General features: G+C 37.4%; 1 protein-coding gene across 1 annotated transcript in view; it reads left to right on the forward strand.

The window, feature by feature from the left end:
* LOC129438549 (uncharacterized) overlaps window positions 1–13,580 on the forward strand; it is a 42,813-nt gene that overhangs the window by 28,006 nt on the left and 1,227 nt on the right. The window contains exons 10-17 of the mRNA XM_073863390.1: window positions 6,164–6,247; window positions 6,314–7,927; window positions 8,007–8,180; window positions 8,456–8,629; window positions 9,008–9,181; window positions 10,740–10,913; window positions 12,599–12,772; window positions 13,088–13,270. Of these exons, the coding sequence (XP_073719491.1) occupies window positions 6,164–6,247; window positions 6,314–7,927; window positions 8,007–8,180; window positions 8,456–8,629; window positions 9,008–9,181; window positions 10,740–10,913; window positions 12,599–12,772; window positions 13,088–13,270 (2,751 nt within the window). The remainder of the gene's footprint in view (window positions 1–6,163; window positions 6,248–6,313; window positions 7,928–8,006; window positions 8,181–8,455; window positions 8,630–9,007; window positions 9,182–10,739; window positions 10,914–12,598; window positions 12,773–13,087; window positions 13,271–13,580) is intronic.

Below are 13,580 nucleotides of genomic sequence, written 5' to 3' on the forward strand. Positions count from 1 at the left end.
AGACGCGGATTGCCCGGGCGCGCGCGAGACAGACCGTGTCATTTTGTGCACACACACGCGTCTCCGTGCAGCTTCCAAGCTATACTCAAGCACGGACACATATGCAGTAAAAGTGATTTCTCATACAAATGGTTATTTTACCAGACCGTCAGGGCAGCAATAATTTGCGTCATTTACAGGCCATTCATGATAGAAAAGTGGCGAAATGTCTGTAGGCATGTAAGTGTGGACACGCACAATGCTTTAACATTTTTTTAACTGATAATATTAATTGGTCAAGTTGTTGAAATTGAAGAAATGTGGAAGGAAATAATATTCACTTTACATGTTCCTTAAGTAATTTGCACATGTTGTTTATTGAACATAAATAAGTCATGCATGTTATTTAACTTGTTGTCTTGCCAATAAACCGCGGGAATTTGTTGATTACCGACCGCGGTAAGAAAAAATCCAAACCGGCCCAGTCCTACGCCTCAAGCAAGCATGCACAGACCTTCTCAGAAGCAGACAGACTAGAAAGGTCATTAGAAATGATTACACCAAATAACAATTAAATGTATTATTTTACAGACTTTAAATGCAATTATTTATTAAATAAAGCACCTGTGTTTAACTCTTTCCCTGCCATTGATAAGTTATCTCGTCAATTAAGAGAAAGCGCTTCCTTGACAAGTTTTTACTGCAATCCATATTTCCGCTATTATTCACTAGGTGGTGCTCTTTAGAGGTCGACCAATATGGCTTTTGCTCTGGCCGATTCCGATATTTAGAAATCAGAGCAGCCGATGGCCAATATGTTTGGGCGATTTTCTATATGTACATAATAATCAAAATGTTCTCATCATTAGGAGATATTTTAAATGTAAAAATGTCACTATTTAAGTCAAAGTATTTTAAAAAATGATGCCTGGTCTTTCTGAAGAGTTTTACAACCTTTTCTGCATCATGCATTTATCAAACTTACCTGACACTCTGCTGTCTTCATCTTTGATCAGTTTTTTACCATGGCTTTTATTGCTTTGTAGGATAAAATCATTATTTGGTAGACCAGATAAATTATTTATTAATCATAAAGTTAACATAGTAAATGTCTATGCTTTTTAGTTGAGACTGTTATTTAGGGCAGATCTTTCTAAACACATTTACATTCTCATTTCTGAGACGCTATAAGGGACTAATTGTGCTGACAGTGACGTCTTGTGAGTTTAGTGTTGGGACAGATCTGTTGTTTCAACCGTTCATTCAAATGAATCCGTTCAAAGAAGTCAGTTCGCGAATCGGACGCGTGGTGTTCTGATCCAGGCTGAGCAGCGCAAAACTGTAAACAAAGTGTACTGTAACAACACGATAAACATTTAATCTGTGGATATGATTTGGTCTTCCGACCTTTCGCCATCGAGTCAGTTTTGTTTGGAGTAATAAAAGCAGGGAGACAGTTTAAAGACAAAGCGTGCGCGCGCGGCTCTGCTCTCTCCGTCACGCAAACAAAGATCATCATCACTCATTAATCACATGAAATGAGCCTAATCTTTGCACGGACAGTGCATCGCGAGACATAAGCCTGTCGCGCTGTTGTACTGGCTGCTTAATTTGTGCGATCCTGCCATCGTTTACTAAAGCTGTTTGTGAACAAGGCATGGCTGCACACACACGGGAGCGATCTGCTTGCAGCAAGAGGCAGCGTCACGAGTTCTACAACAACGCTTAGGAGCCCGCAGATGCCGATTTTTTTAAATATGCCAAAAATCGGCCAAATTATCGGGCCGGCCGATAAATCGGTCGACCTCTAGTGCTCTTACCCAACTTATAAATTACTAAAGCATTCACTCAGTTTAAAACGTTTAAAACTCAGTGTATGTTTTGATCATCGGTCTGAACAGACCCTCTGCTTTCAACCAATTTGTTCTCTTTTTATCACCTTTCAAATATGAAGTAGGTTTCTTCAAAAATAACAAATTTTGAGCAAAAAGCTGAAGTCTGATTCAGAGCGATGATCAAAACATACACCGAGTTTGAACTGTTTGATGTGAGGGGTTGCTTCCGGGTTGGGTAAGATCTGGTGGATAATAGCGGAAGTTCAGATTGCCGGAAAAACTTATCATTGGCAGAGAACGGTTCACGAAGCAGTTGGTGTAAAAATGCCAAGAGCTTATATTAAACTTCTGACTGTACTGTGCCGGAATCGTATTAAACATAAATTCTAACCACAGTTTTTTAATTTCCTCTGCCTTAGGAAGGCCATAAAGTGTTGTTTTGTTCTCGCGTCTAAAACCCCAAATTTTTTAACCTCTTAAATGCCCAACAACAGTTTGCAAAAACACTTGAGACAGTTTGTATCAGTATGACTCCAGCAACTTATTCATGCTGCTTCTTCGGTTTTATTGGCGGTTTTATATACACATTTTTAACACATCTTTTGTTTAAATTCTTATTCATAACCTTGAAGTTCTTCCAACTGCCACAAACCTTTTTTTTTCATATTATATGGTCATTGTTTTTGTCTCATACATTGTAGTTGTGGTGTTAGATAATAAAACATTAATGTGATTACATCAGGATTTAATGGAAATTCATGACACACTGCTCAAACAGCCCCAAACTAACAGTGTTTCTATCATTGTTTTCTGCAGGTTGACTGATTGTAATATCACGGAGGAAGGTTGTGCTGCTCTGTCTTCAGCTCTGAGATCAAACCCATCACACCTGAGAGATCTGAGTCTGTCTTTGAATAATTTCGGAGATTTAGGAGTGAAGCTGCTATCTGATGTACTGAAGAATCCTCAATGTAAACTGGAGCTACTGTGGTAAAATCATCTCTGATAATCATTCTCAGATAGACATTATCCATTATCAGAGTGACTTTACCGCTGAACTACAAGATGATGCTAATTTTTAATAACCTATAAACACTGTGCCACTGCTAATGTTGTGCTTGACAACATATGAAGAATAACTTCATTGTAGGGCTGCAACAACTAATATTCAATAATAGTCGGTAAAATATGATGATGAAAATTAAGGATGTGCGTGACTTGTCGAATATTTGATTTGCAATAATTATTAGAGAAGAATAACATTTATTTGAACAGGGTTTTTTAAGTGTCACAGCAGGGTTAAGGCATACTGCTATAGAAAGGACATTAAATGGCTTTTTTCCTTTTTTTACAGACTTTAATGTAAACTTTACATGAGAATGTATTTGTATGCAATTCTGATTGGTTAGATCATTCAGATTACACACTTATTTAAGTATTTAAGTAGTTTTAAGTGTACAACATTAAATACAGATGTAAACCAGGGGATAAAAGTTACGCGAACTTATTATATCAATTGCGCTGTGAAATATTTAAGAAAGCACTTGCATATACATGTACTAAATGTTGTGCGGCATGTTAACTAATAACATAAGCAGGGAACTTTTGACACTTTATTAGCAATCATTTTATTTATGCATTTGGCAGACGCTATTAGTGTCTTACAGTGCATTACAAGGTATACAATTTTTATCAGCATGTTTGTTCGAACTAATGACATTTTACGCTGCTAATCCAATGCTATACCATTAAGATATTCAGGAGCACAAGAAACATTTTTGATTAGTGAAGACAAAAAGTGCACAGATAAATGGAAAATAAATTAAACACGTTTTTTTAATGAAAGAGTGACACGTGTTTTTACTGTTATCCACAGGTTGTGTGAGTGTAATATCACAGATGAAGGTTGTGTTGCTCTGACTTCAGCTCTGAGATCAAAACGATCACACCTGAGAGAATTGTATCTGCATGGAAATCATCTGGGAGCTTTAGGAATTAAGTTGATCTCTGATATGGCAAAGGATCCAAATTACAAACTGAACAAAATAGACCTTTTCCGTGTAAACAGAGATGACAGGCGGAGCCCAACTGGTGGCAAAAAGTGAATGCTTCTCAATAGCTGTGTGAAGAGTTTTAGCCGTAAACTGTTATGTTTATTTTTTAGATAAATTAAAAGGTTAAATGGCTTGGCTACTAATTGTGTGCATGTATGTAATGTATATGTGCTGTTCTTTATTGGTAAATCAATTATTTTTACAGTATGAATCGACGACGGTACTATAAAAATGAAGGTCATCTTTTTTGGCATTCCTATTCTGACACTCAACAGCACAACAAAACATTTTCTAGAGAATTATATTATTCGTTTCACTCGTGTTTCATTCATTTCCACAGTTTTTCTGCCACCACATGCGCGCGTGACGTAACTGTGACGTCGACTCGCTAAAGGTCTATAAAAGTACAAATGCTAAAATAAATACAGCTGTACGTTTTCAAAAGTACACAATGTGTTTATGTATATGTTTTACAGAGATGTATAAGATTAGCATAAGATTTTTTTTGTACTCTCAGCAAATAAAAAAACAAATGTGTAAGTTTAAGATCATTCAGATTTTTTACACTATATAACTATATATATTCAAAACCATATTGTTTTCTCTTAAGCGGACATTTCTACACCCATTACTCCTAAGGGAAAACATGAACTTTGAGCTGAATTTGGAGTTTGATGATAATGATTTTAATATCTGGATGTCTTTATTCAGCCAAATAGTAATAGTAAGAGTTACCTAGACCATAGACTGTAAAAAAGACTGCATTTTTGTCCATTATCATCTTGGGTGTGCATTATTTTCTTATCCAACAGCCTTATTCAACAGCCATTGCACAAAAAATATTCGCCCCAGGCAATTTCTTAACTTTTTCTGTTAAGGCACAGGAGTGTTCCACGGGTAAGACAAGCAGATAGCAGTTTTTCTTAGCTGTTATTTTCTATTTCCCTGTTTGTGCCAATTTAACAGTTTTATTTTCTCTTTTACCTATAAATGAACCCCTCAAAATATTGACATGACACTGAGTGAACTACACTGTCTGTGTTTTTCTTGGTTCCTGATATCAGTTTCTCTGCTCCATCCTACAACCTAGCCGAACTTGATCTGATCATCTCAATGTTATTGAAGTTAAATCCACATAGTAGGAAAGTGTAATGACAGGTGAAATGTATACACCATTAGCACCAGTGCTACTGTTAGTATAATGTAATATATAATGTTTTCTATAATGTGTTTTTTGTCAGTCAATATGTTGTTTTTATTTTCAGTTTAACTTAAGACTTGAATTTTGATGACTTTTATGATTGTCATGTATGCTTATGTTGCAAATGTATGTTCTTTCTGTGGCGTTTTTAATTTAACATCTAAAATAGATTTTCATTTTAGTGATGAATATAACTGATATGTATCTCTAATGAAGCTGTTGTTATTAATTAATGAACAAATAAAAAAAAATGTGGCTGCAATCTAACCTGAACCACAAACTGAAAGCTGCCTTTGACGTCACAGCTCATAATGATTGGCTGAGGTTCTTCACATGATCCAAATGGACCGCCCAAACATCGCTGGTAACAACTGAGGACAGTTGCTTTGTTTAATCGTTTCATTCTGTTTAAATACCTAAATGTCAGTAAGAGGAAAATAACTTTATTCATCTGCAGACCTAATGACAGTGGTTATGCTTATCTTTGGTAGCGGGACCGGAAGTGATGGAAACGGTTTAACGAAATCCGGTAAAGTGTTTACTTTATATAAAGTGTTTTGCAGATTAACGTTACTCATAAACACAACGAATTCAGCAGATTTTTGCTATTATCTGTGTTTAACTATATCACATATGGCTATATCACTTTTATACATTTGGTAACATTAAACAGTGTAAGTTACAAGCTTAATCTTTACGTGAAGTGATTTTTGATCTAGGAAATGTAATTTAGTCAGACACATTTGTGAGAGTTTAAAGTGTGAATAAAATGATGGCTCATCATTTAAAATAGATAAATAAATGTTATTTTAATTCACATGTTTGTTGTGTGTTATAGCATCAGAAGAGATCAAAGTCTGTGTGTCTATGAAGAGTTGATCAATGGATCCACCAATAGAAATGAAGAGATGGCCTGACCAAAAGTGACGTAACATTCATAGAAATTATATGATTATATTGGGATGTGTTTTGGGTGTTGGGACATTTTTGGATTATTTGTAGGAAATTTTATCTTCACATTTTAACACAGTGTTGTTCACATTAAAATTCTCAGTTTAATTTACATCTCAAAAATGTTTTTGACTCTCTTCCAGGTCGGTCATAACCGAACCTGTCTGTAAAAAGATGAAGATTGAAGAGTCTGTGAATCAACCACAATATTTGTGTCCTGAATTCAGGTAAACTTAAACTTATCTAATTTGCTCTCTACATGTACTTCACTAACTTCTGTTTTCATTTCACAGCCGTGACTCTAAACTTAATAAAGTCCTGAACACATTTAAATCAAATCTGAGAGAGAAGTTTCAGTGTTTGTATCCAGGAACATCAAAGCAGAGAAACTCAACACTACTGAATGAGATTTACACAGAGCTCAACATCACAGAGTGTGAAAGTGGAGAGGCAGAGGAGACACCAATCAAATGTAATGACATCTTTAAACCTTTACCTGAACAAGACAAACACATCAGAAGTGTGATGACAAAGGGAGTCGCTGGCATTGGAAAAACAGTCTCTGTACAGAAGTTCATTCTGGACTGGGCTGAAGAGAAAGAGAATCAGGACGTCCACCTCATATTTCCACTTCCTTTCAGAGAGATCAATTTGATGAAGGACAAAACACTCAGTCTTTTAGATCTTCTTCATCTTTTCTTCCCAGAGACAAAAGAAATGGAAATCTTCAGTGATAAATATAAAGTGTTGTTCATCTTTGATGGTTTGGATGAGTGTCGTCTGTCTCTGGATTTTCACAGCAGTGTGAGGTTGTGTGATGTAAGTGAATCAACCTCAGTGGACGTGATGCTGACAAACCTCATCAAGGGGAATCTGTTTCCCTCTGCTCTCATCTGGATCACCTCCAGACCAGCAGCAGCTGATCTCATCCCCTCTGAGTGTGTTGATCGAGTCACAGAGATACGAGGCTTCAGTGATCCACAGAAGGAGGAATACTTCAGGAAGAGAATCAGTGATGAGAGTCTGTCTGATCAAATCATCTCACACCTGAAGTCATCCAGGAGTCTCTACATCATGTGTCACATCCCAGTCTTCTGCTGGATTTCAGGCACTGTTCTAGAGAGAATATTGAGTGAAGCAAAGAGTCAAGAGATCCCCAAGAATCTCACACAAATGTACACACACTTCTTGATCCTTCAGACAAACATAAAAAATCAGAAGGACTATCAGAAGAATAAAGACATGATCTTCAAACTGTGTAAACTGGCTTTTGAGCATCTTGTGAAAGGCAATGTGATCTTCTGTGATGAAGACCTGAGAGATTGTGGCATTGATGTATCAGAAGCATCAGTGTACTCAGGATTGTGTACTCAGATCTTCAGAGAGGAGTTTGGTTTGTGTCAGAGGAAAGTTTACAGCTTTGTTCATCTGAGCATTCAGGAACATCTAGCAGCTCTACATGTGCACCTCTCTTTTATGAACAAAAACCTAAATGTGTTTGATCAAATTAAACCGATTCAAATACATACATTTTCAATACATGATCTGTATAAGAGAGCTATAGATGAGGCTCTACAGAGTAAAAATGGACATCTGGATCTTTTCCTTCGTTTTCTTATGGGTTTGTCACTGAAGTCAAATCAGAATCTCATACATGATCTGAAGATACAGATAGGTTACAGCCCTCATAGCAATAAGAAAACAATCCTATGCATCAAGAATGTAATCAATAGCATTCCATCTCCAGAGAATTCCATCAATCTGTTTCACTGTCTAAATGAACTGGGTAATTTTTCACTAATGACAGAATTCCGAAATTATATGATTAATGCATTAAGTAAAGTCACACTCTCTTCATCTCAGTGGTCAGCTTTAGTTTTGGCAATTCAAGAATCCGGATCATTTCAGTAAGTATAAACAGTCACTTTATTCTTAAAACATAATTATGTCATTTCAAAAGAACGTAATTTGTTTATTTCTCTACAGGTTGACGAGTTGTAATCTTACAGCTGAAGCTTGTGTTGCTCTGACTTCAGCTCTGAGATTAAACCCATCACACATGACACATCTGAATCTGTCTAATAATAATCTTGGAGATTCAGTAGTGAAGCTGCTCTCTGATATACTGAAGAATCCTTACTGTAAACTGCAGATACTGAAGTAAGATCATGTAATATATAATGTCATGAAATCTATTTGAAGTGTGATTTGATTATCACATGATTTGATCCTTTTAACATCTACATCTGACTCAACACAGTAAAAACTTTAGGAACTCCGTAATCAGTATTACCTGTTGTGATCTTTATCTAATCATGTCCTATAACATGACAAAATATCAGACCAGGCTTTATCTAACAGTGTTTTGAGCTTTACATTTGTAATATTCTTTCACAATGACCTTGATCTGATCTCTGTGTCATTGTTCTTTACAGGTTGAAGACATGTAACATCACAGATGAAGGTTGTGTTGCTCTGTCTTCAGCTCTGAAATCAAACCCATCACACCTTAGAGATCTGAATCTGACTGAAAATAATCTTGGAGATTCAGGAATGGAGCATCTCTCTGCTGTACTTGAGAATCCTCAATGTAAACTGGAGAACCTCTGGTAAGATCATTCACACATGACGTCGTTCTCAGAAACCACATTTACAAAGCAGTTAGATCCTAGGAAATGTATGATTTTGTCGTACACTAAAATGCATGTGCGTGGTTTTTCAAGAGAGAAATCATGGATAATTTGCAAACATCAGAAGCTGCGACGTGTGTGAATGCCGACACAGATTCCGGAAAATCATTGGCAGTACGATTGAACCAAAGTCAAGCGATGCTGAACAAATCTCGGATGCATTTTCCATAATTGCTGTGTGTGAAAGGGGCTAGAGTGAAATTGTCAAGTATCTTACAGGCCTGACTGCTAAAGATCAGACTTCTGTGTATGTTGTGATCTGAGAGACTGAAGTATGTGTGTCTTTGTTCTCTACAGGTTGAAGAATTGTAATATCACAGATGAAGGTTGGGTTGCACTGTCTTCAGCTCTGACATCAAACCCATCACATCTGAGAGATCTGAATTTGTCTGATAATGATCTAGGAGTTTTAGGAGCGAAGCTGATCTCTGCTGTACTGGAGAATCCTCAGTGTAAACTGGTGATGCTAAAGTAAGATCATATGATGTTTTGTGATGTAATAGAATAATGAAATCTCCTTTGTCTCCCATACCGCACCATTCATTTCATTCGTTGTAGCTGTCAACCTTTTCAGGCAGAGTCAAGTTATTAATAAGAAAAATATCAAAACTCAAATGTTTAACTCTAGTGGAGCTGGAAAATTAGCCTAATATCTAAAAAAGTGAAGTGTCCCTTTAACATTATGATGGGTTCTATTGTTAAGAGAGTGCTATGTAAAAACATCTCTATAATAAAATATATAGAAAATACTTTGCCTGTATTTGATTAGAAACAAATCATCACTGGTCCAGCAGCTGTGGTAAGCACAGTTGTCTTGCTCGCTTAAGCACCATTCACAAGTTTAGAAAAGTTAAACTTTATGCAAATAATGAGCAACTTTCGGGAGCGACTACCTATGAAAGCAAAGCAATGTTCACATCATCCGTCTCTCCTTCTGGACAATACTCGTTTGTTTATGACAACCAGATTTAGAAACGCCTCCTATTACCTCAAGAGACAAGCGAGACACAGCGAGAGAGTCGCTGGTGGTCTGAACAAAGGCGAGCTTCCTGCAAGGATCCCGTGTCTCTTTCTCTTGCAATATACCGAATGCATCTCTGCATAAAGCATGTCTTTGTGCTTTACCTTATTACTCTTTCAGTCCAAAACATCTAGCCTTGTTTAGACCACCAGCAACTTTCTTGCTGTTTGTCACCCATCTCTTTCAATGAGGCGTTTCCAAATCTGGTTGTCAGAAAACAAATGAGTACCATCTACTCCAGTAAATGACGAAAGAAGAATGACTTGAACTCCACTGCTTCGCTCCCATTGGTAGTAGCTCTCGAAAATTGCTCATCATTTGCAAAAAGTTAAAGTTTTAGTCGCTAATGGTCACTTTCGCTTGAAGTGCCGGAAGTTGGCAAGCTTCCATTGAAATGAATAAGGTCGCAGCGCTCTGCTACTGCTAGTCGCTGGCAGTCTAAATGGGGCGTCTGCCATCGCGAAGCAACCAACATGCTGGATGGAGCGTATCTCGGCCGAGTGCACATTTTCAGTTTCTGCACATTACAGTACTTGCAAAACAACTTCTCAAAATGAGCCACGGGAATGTTTTCAGCCATTTTGGATTTTTTTTTATTTGTTTCTGGAGTAATTCTGTGTTTGCGTCTCACTATCACGCACATGTGCTCAATTTGCACGCATTTATTTTTATGCTCGCACTGTCGAGCACTGCTTAAGGAAATGTATCTTCCCTCCAGCACACACCCTCTCATGATGCCACATTTTATTTTAAACAATCTCAACACCGTCAGGACATTATGAGTTTAGTAATTAAATGTGCTTAAATTACTTAAAAGTTAAAAAAAATAATAATAGGTTCTTATAAATCTTTCTCTTATCATGTCCTGTAATATGACAAAATGGTTCAGACATCAGACCAGGCTTTGTCTGACAGTAATTTGAGCTTTAGATTTGTAAAGATCTTCATGACCTTGATCTAATGTGTTGTGAAGTGAGACACTAAAGTGTGTGTAATTGTTCTCTACAGGTTGATTAATTGCAATATTACACCTGAAGCTTGTGCTGCTCTGTCTTCAGCTCTGAGATCAAACCCATCACACCTGAGACATCTGAGTCTGATTGAGAATAATCTTGGAGATTTAGGAATGGAGCATCTCTCTGCTGTACTGGAGCATTCACTGTGTAAACTGGAGAAACTCTGGTAAGATCTTACACACATACCACACGTTGATCCCAGAAAGTACATAAAATTGACTGCAAACACATCCTGTAATAGTTTCTAGGATCGCTTCAGTTTCTGTACGTGTCATGTGTGAACTAATGCGTGTGGATTCCTTCTCGCACGCACGTGGACTCAATGCGCGCGTCTTGGACGACTCCTAGCACCTGAACTTGTACTATGCGCAGCTCTGACATTTCCTTGCACTAGAGAGGTTGTTAGGCGTGCAGAGGGTTAAAACCAGCGAGTGGGATAAACAAACAGAGCATGCAGGAAATATAGGGCGCCAATGATGCGGATGGACTAATGGCATCAGTTTTAAGAAGGTTGCGGTTATGACAGTGTTGCCCTTGCTCCTTTTTTGTCCACCAATCAAGTGACTTGTGTTAAATAAGTAAAAATGAACAAATAAATAGACTACTGCGCACCCCCCCCCCCAATATTATTGTGTATCAGCGATCTCACCGACTTCTATAGGACGATCTTAACACTAGTTGGGGATTTAACCCATAGGAAAAATCATTCTCTCGTCAGCCGTTGAGATTGAGATATATGATACCTATAGTAAAGTGATAATGTAGGATGGCGCTATTAGCCAACTTAGCCAAGCTTAAATGCGTTTACTCAAAATAAAATAGAACAAATTTAGAATTGATTTACATTTGCATATTTAGCAGACGCTTTAATCCAAAGTACTTACAAAGATTAGGAAACAATAAAAGGGTCAAAAGTGTACAAAAGCTGCTTATACCAAGATACAAGTTTTCATTATTCCAAAACAAAACAAAAGAAAGAATTTGTGTTTTTTTTTTTGGAAGAAATGGGATTTTTATATATTTTTTTAATGTTGCTAGAGATGTGGCTGACAGGATTGCAATAGGAAGATCATGGATTGTATTCTGAAAGTAATTCTTGAAGATACAAAGGTGCTAGCCCATTAAGGCTTTCTGGGTGATTAGCAGTGGCGGCTCATGACTGCTCATCCGAGGGGCGCTAATTCAAAGTAAGTGTTCGGAGTATTGCGTGTGTGGTTCCCTTTTCCAAAATATGTGTCCTGCGTGTCGAGAGATCCTGTGTGCATCACGTGTTTTGTCAAAATAAGTGCCTACTGCACACGGGTCAAAACCGTTTTGATTAAAGAGACGCTCATGTTCAAAAAATACACGCAAGACACTCACTTAACATTAAACTTTGATTACACATGAGATTATGCGAGTATCTGGCAAACGCGAGCATCTCTTTTATCATAAACCCTTTAGACACGTCTGCAGCAGGCACTTATTTTGGCAGGACACGTGATGCACACACGATCGCTCAAACCGCAGAACTCATATTTTGAAATTACGAACCACACACATGACGGACTACATACATGTTGTGACGAACTTCCCATCGTGCGCTCTCAAAAAAAGAAGTCACTAGCCGCCACTGGTGATTAGCAGTATTTTAAATGTATGCAATATTTAACCGGTAGACAGTGTAAGGATGCCAAAATTGGGCTTATATCATCCCTGTGGCACTCTATTCAAACTTTTGGGTGGTATTGTGCGTTTCGGTGGGTTTTGGGCTGGAAATCATCTACTGCATCTAGCAACCCTGGTCACATCATGAGTCTTTACGGGATCTGTTAAGTGAGGGACTGAAGTGTGTGTCATTGTTTTCTACAGGTTGAGGAGGTGTAATATCACAGATGAAGGTTGTGTTGCTCTGACTTCAGCTCTGACATCAAACCCATCACACCTGCGAGAACTGGATATGGCTTATAATTCTCTTGGAGATTCAGGAGCGAAGCTGTTCTCTGCTGTACTGGAGAATCCTCAGTGTAAACTGGAGATACTAAAGTAAGATCATTTTTTTGTAGTCACACATGATGTGGCTATCAAAGAGATTTTAAGAAATAGTTGTTGAACACGTTCTGAACCCTACATGCTCACACCTATAATTCTATTCTTTGTTCACACCATAGCATCACTCCGACAATTTACTTGTATTGTAGAAACATTTTACTAGTGAAGACATTTCATGCCTCACAATATAAGACACATGCACATTTGGAAAGTAATATAAACAATAAAACAAAATCTGACAAAGAAATATCTGCTTTTTTGTGTGTGTGTGTGTGTGTGTGTGTGTGTGTGTGTGTTTGTGTTTTGCAGATTGTATGATTGTAATATCACAGATGAAGGTTGTGTTGCTCTGACTTCAGCTCTGACATCAGCTCTGACATCAAACAAATCACACCTGAAACGTCTGGATTTTGATGGGAATAATCTGGGAGATTTAGGAGTGAAGCTGCTTTCTGATATGGAGAATGATTCAAATTACAAACTGAAACTACGGTGAGCAATTATTTAAAATTATTATATATTAAAAATGTTAAAGGACAAGTTCTGTATTTTACACTTAAAGCCCTGTTTTCAGATTGTTTATGATGAAATAGAACGGTTTTGACTGAAATTTGGATATATGATGCTGGCCCGAGAATTTTTGGGTGTTTCTTGTATCACCTACCACCCCTATAATGGCTATAAAGGTGCACAGGAACAATCCTTCCTAAAATGCATTAAACTTTCGTTTACAAAGACGTGAAACTCACCGAGTGGTCAGGGGTGTTCACTGATATGCTCACACAAAAATTGGTGCAAAAGA

The sequence above is a fragment of the Misgurnus anguillicaudatus genome, chromosome 24 (genome assembly GCF_027580225.2).
Source record: "Misgurnus anguillicaudatus chromosome 24, ASM2758022v2, whole genome shotgun sequence".
In the NCBI taxonomy this organism is placed as follows: Eukaryota; Metazoa; Chordata; class Actinopteri; order Cypriniformes; family Cobitidae; genus Misgurnus; species Misgurnus anguillicaudatus.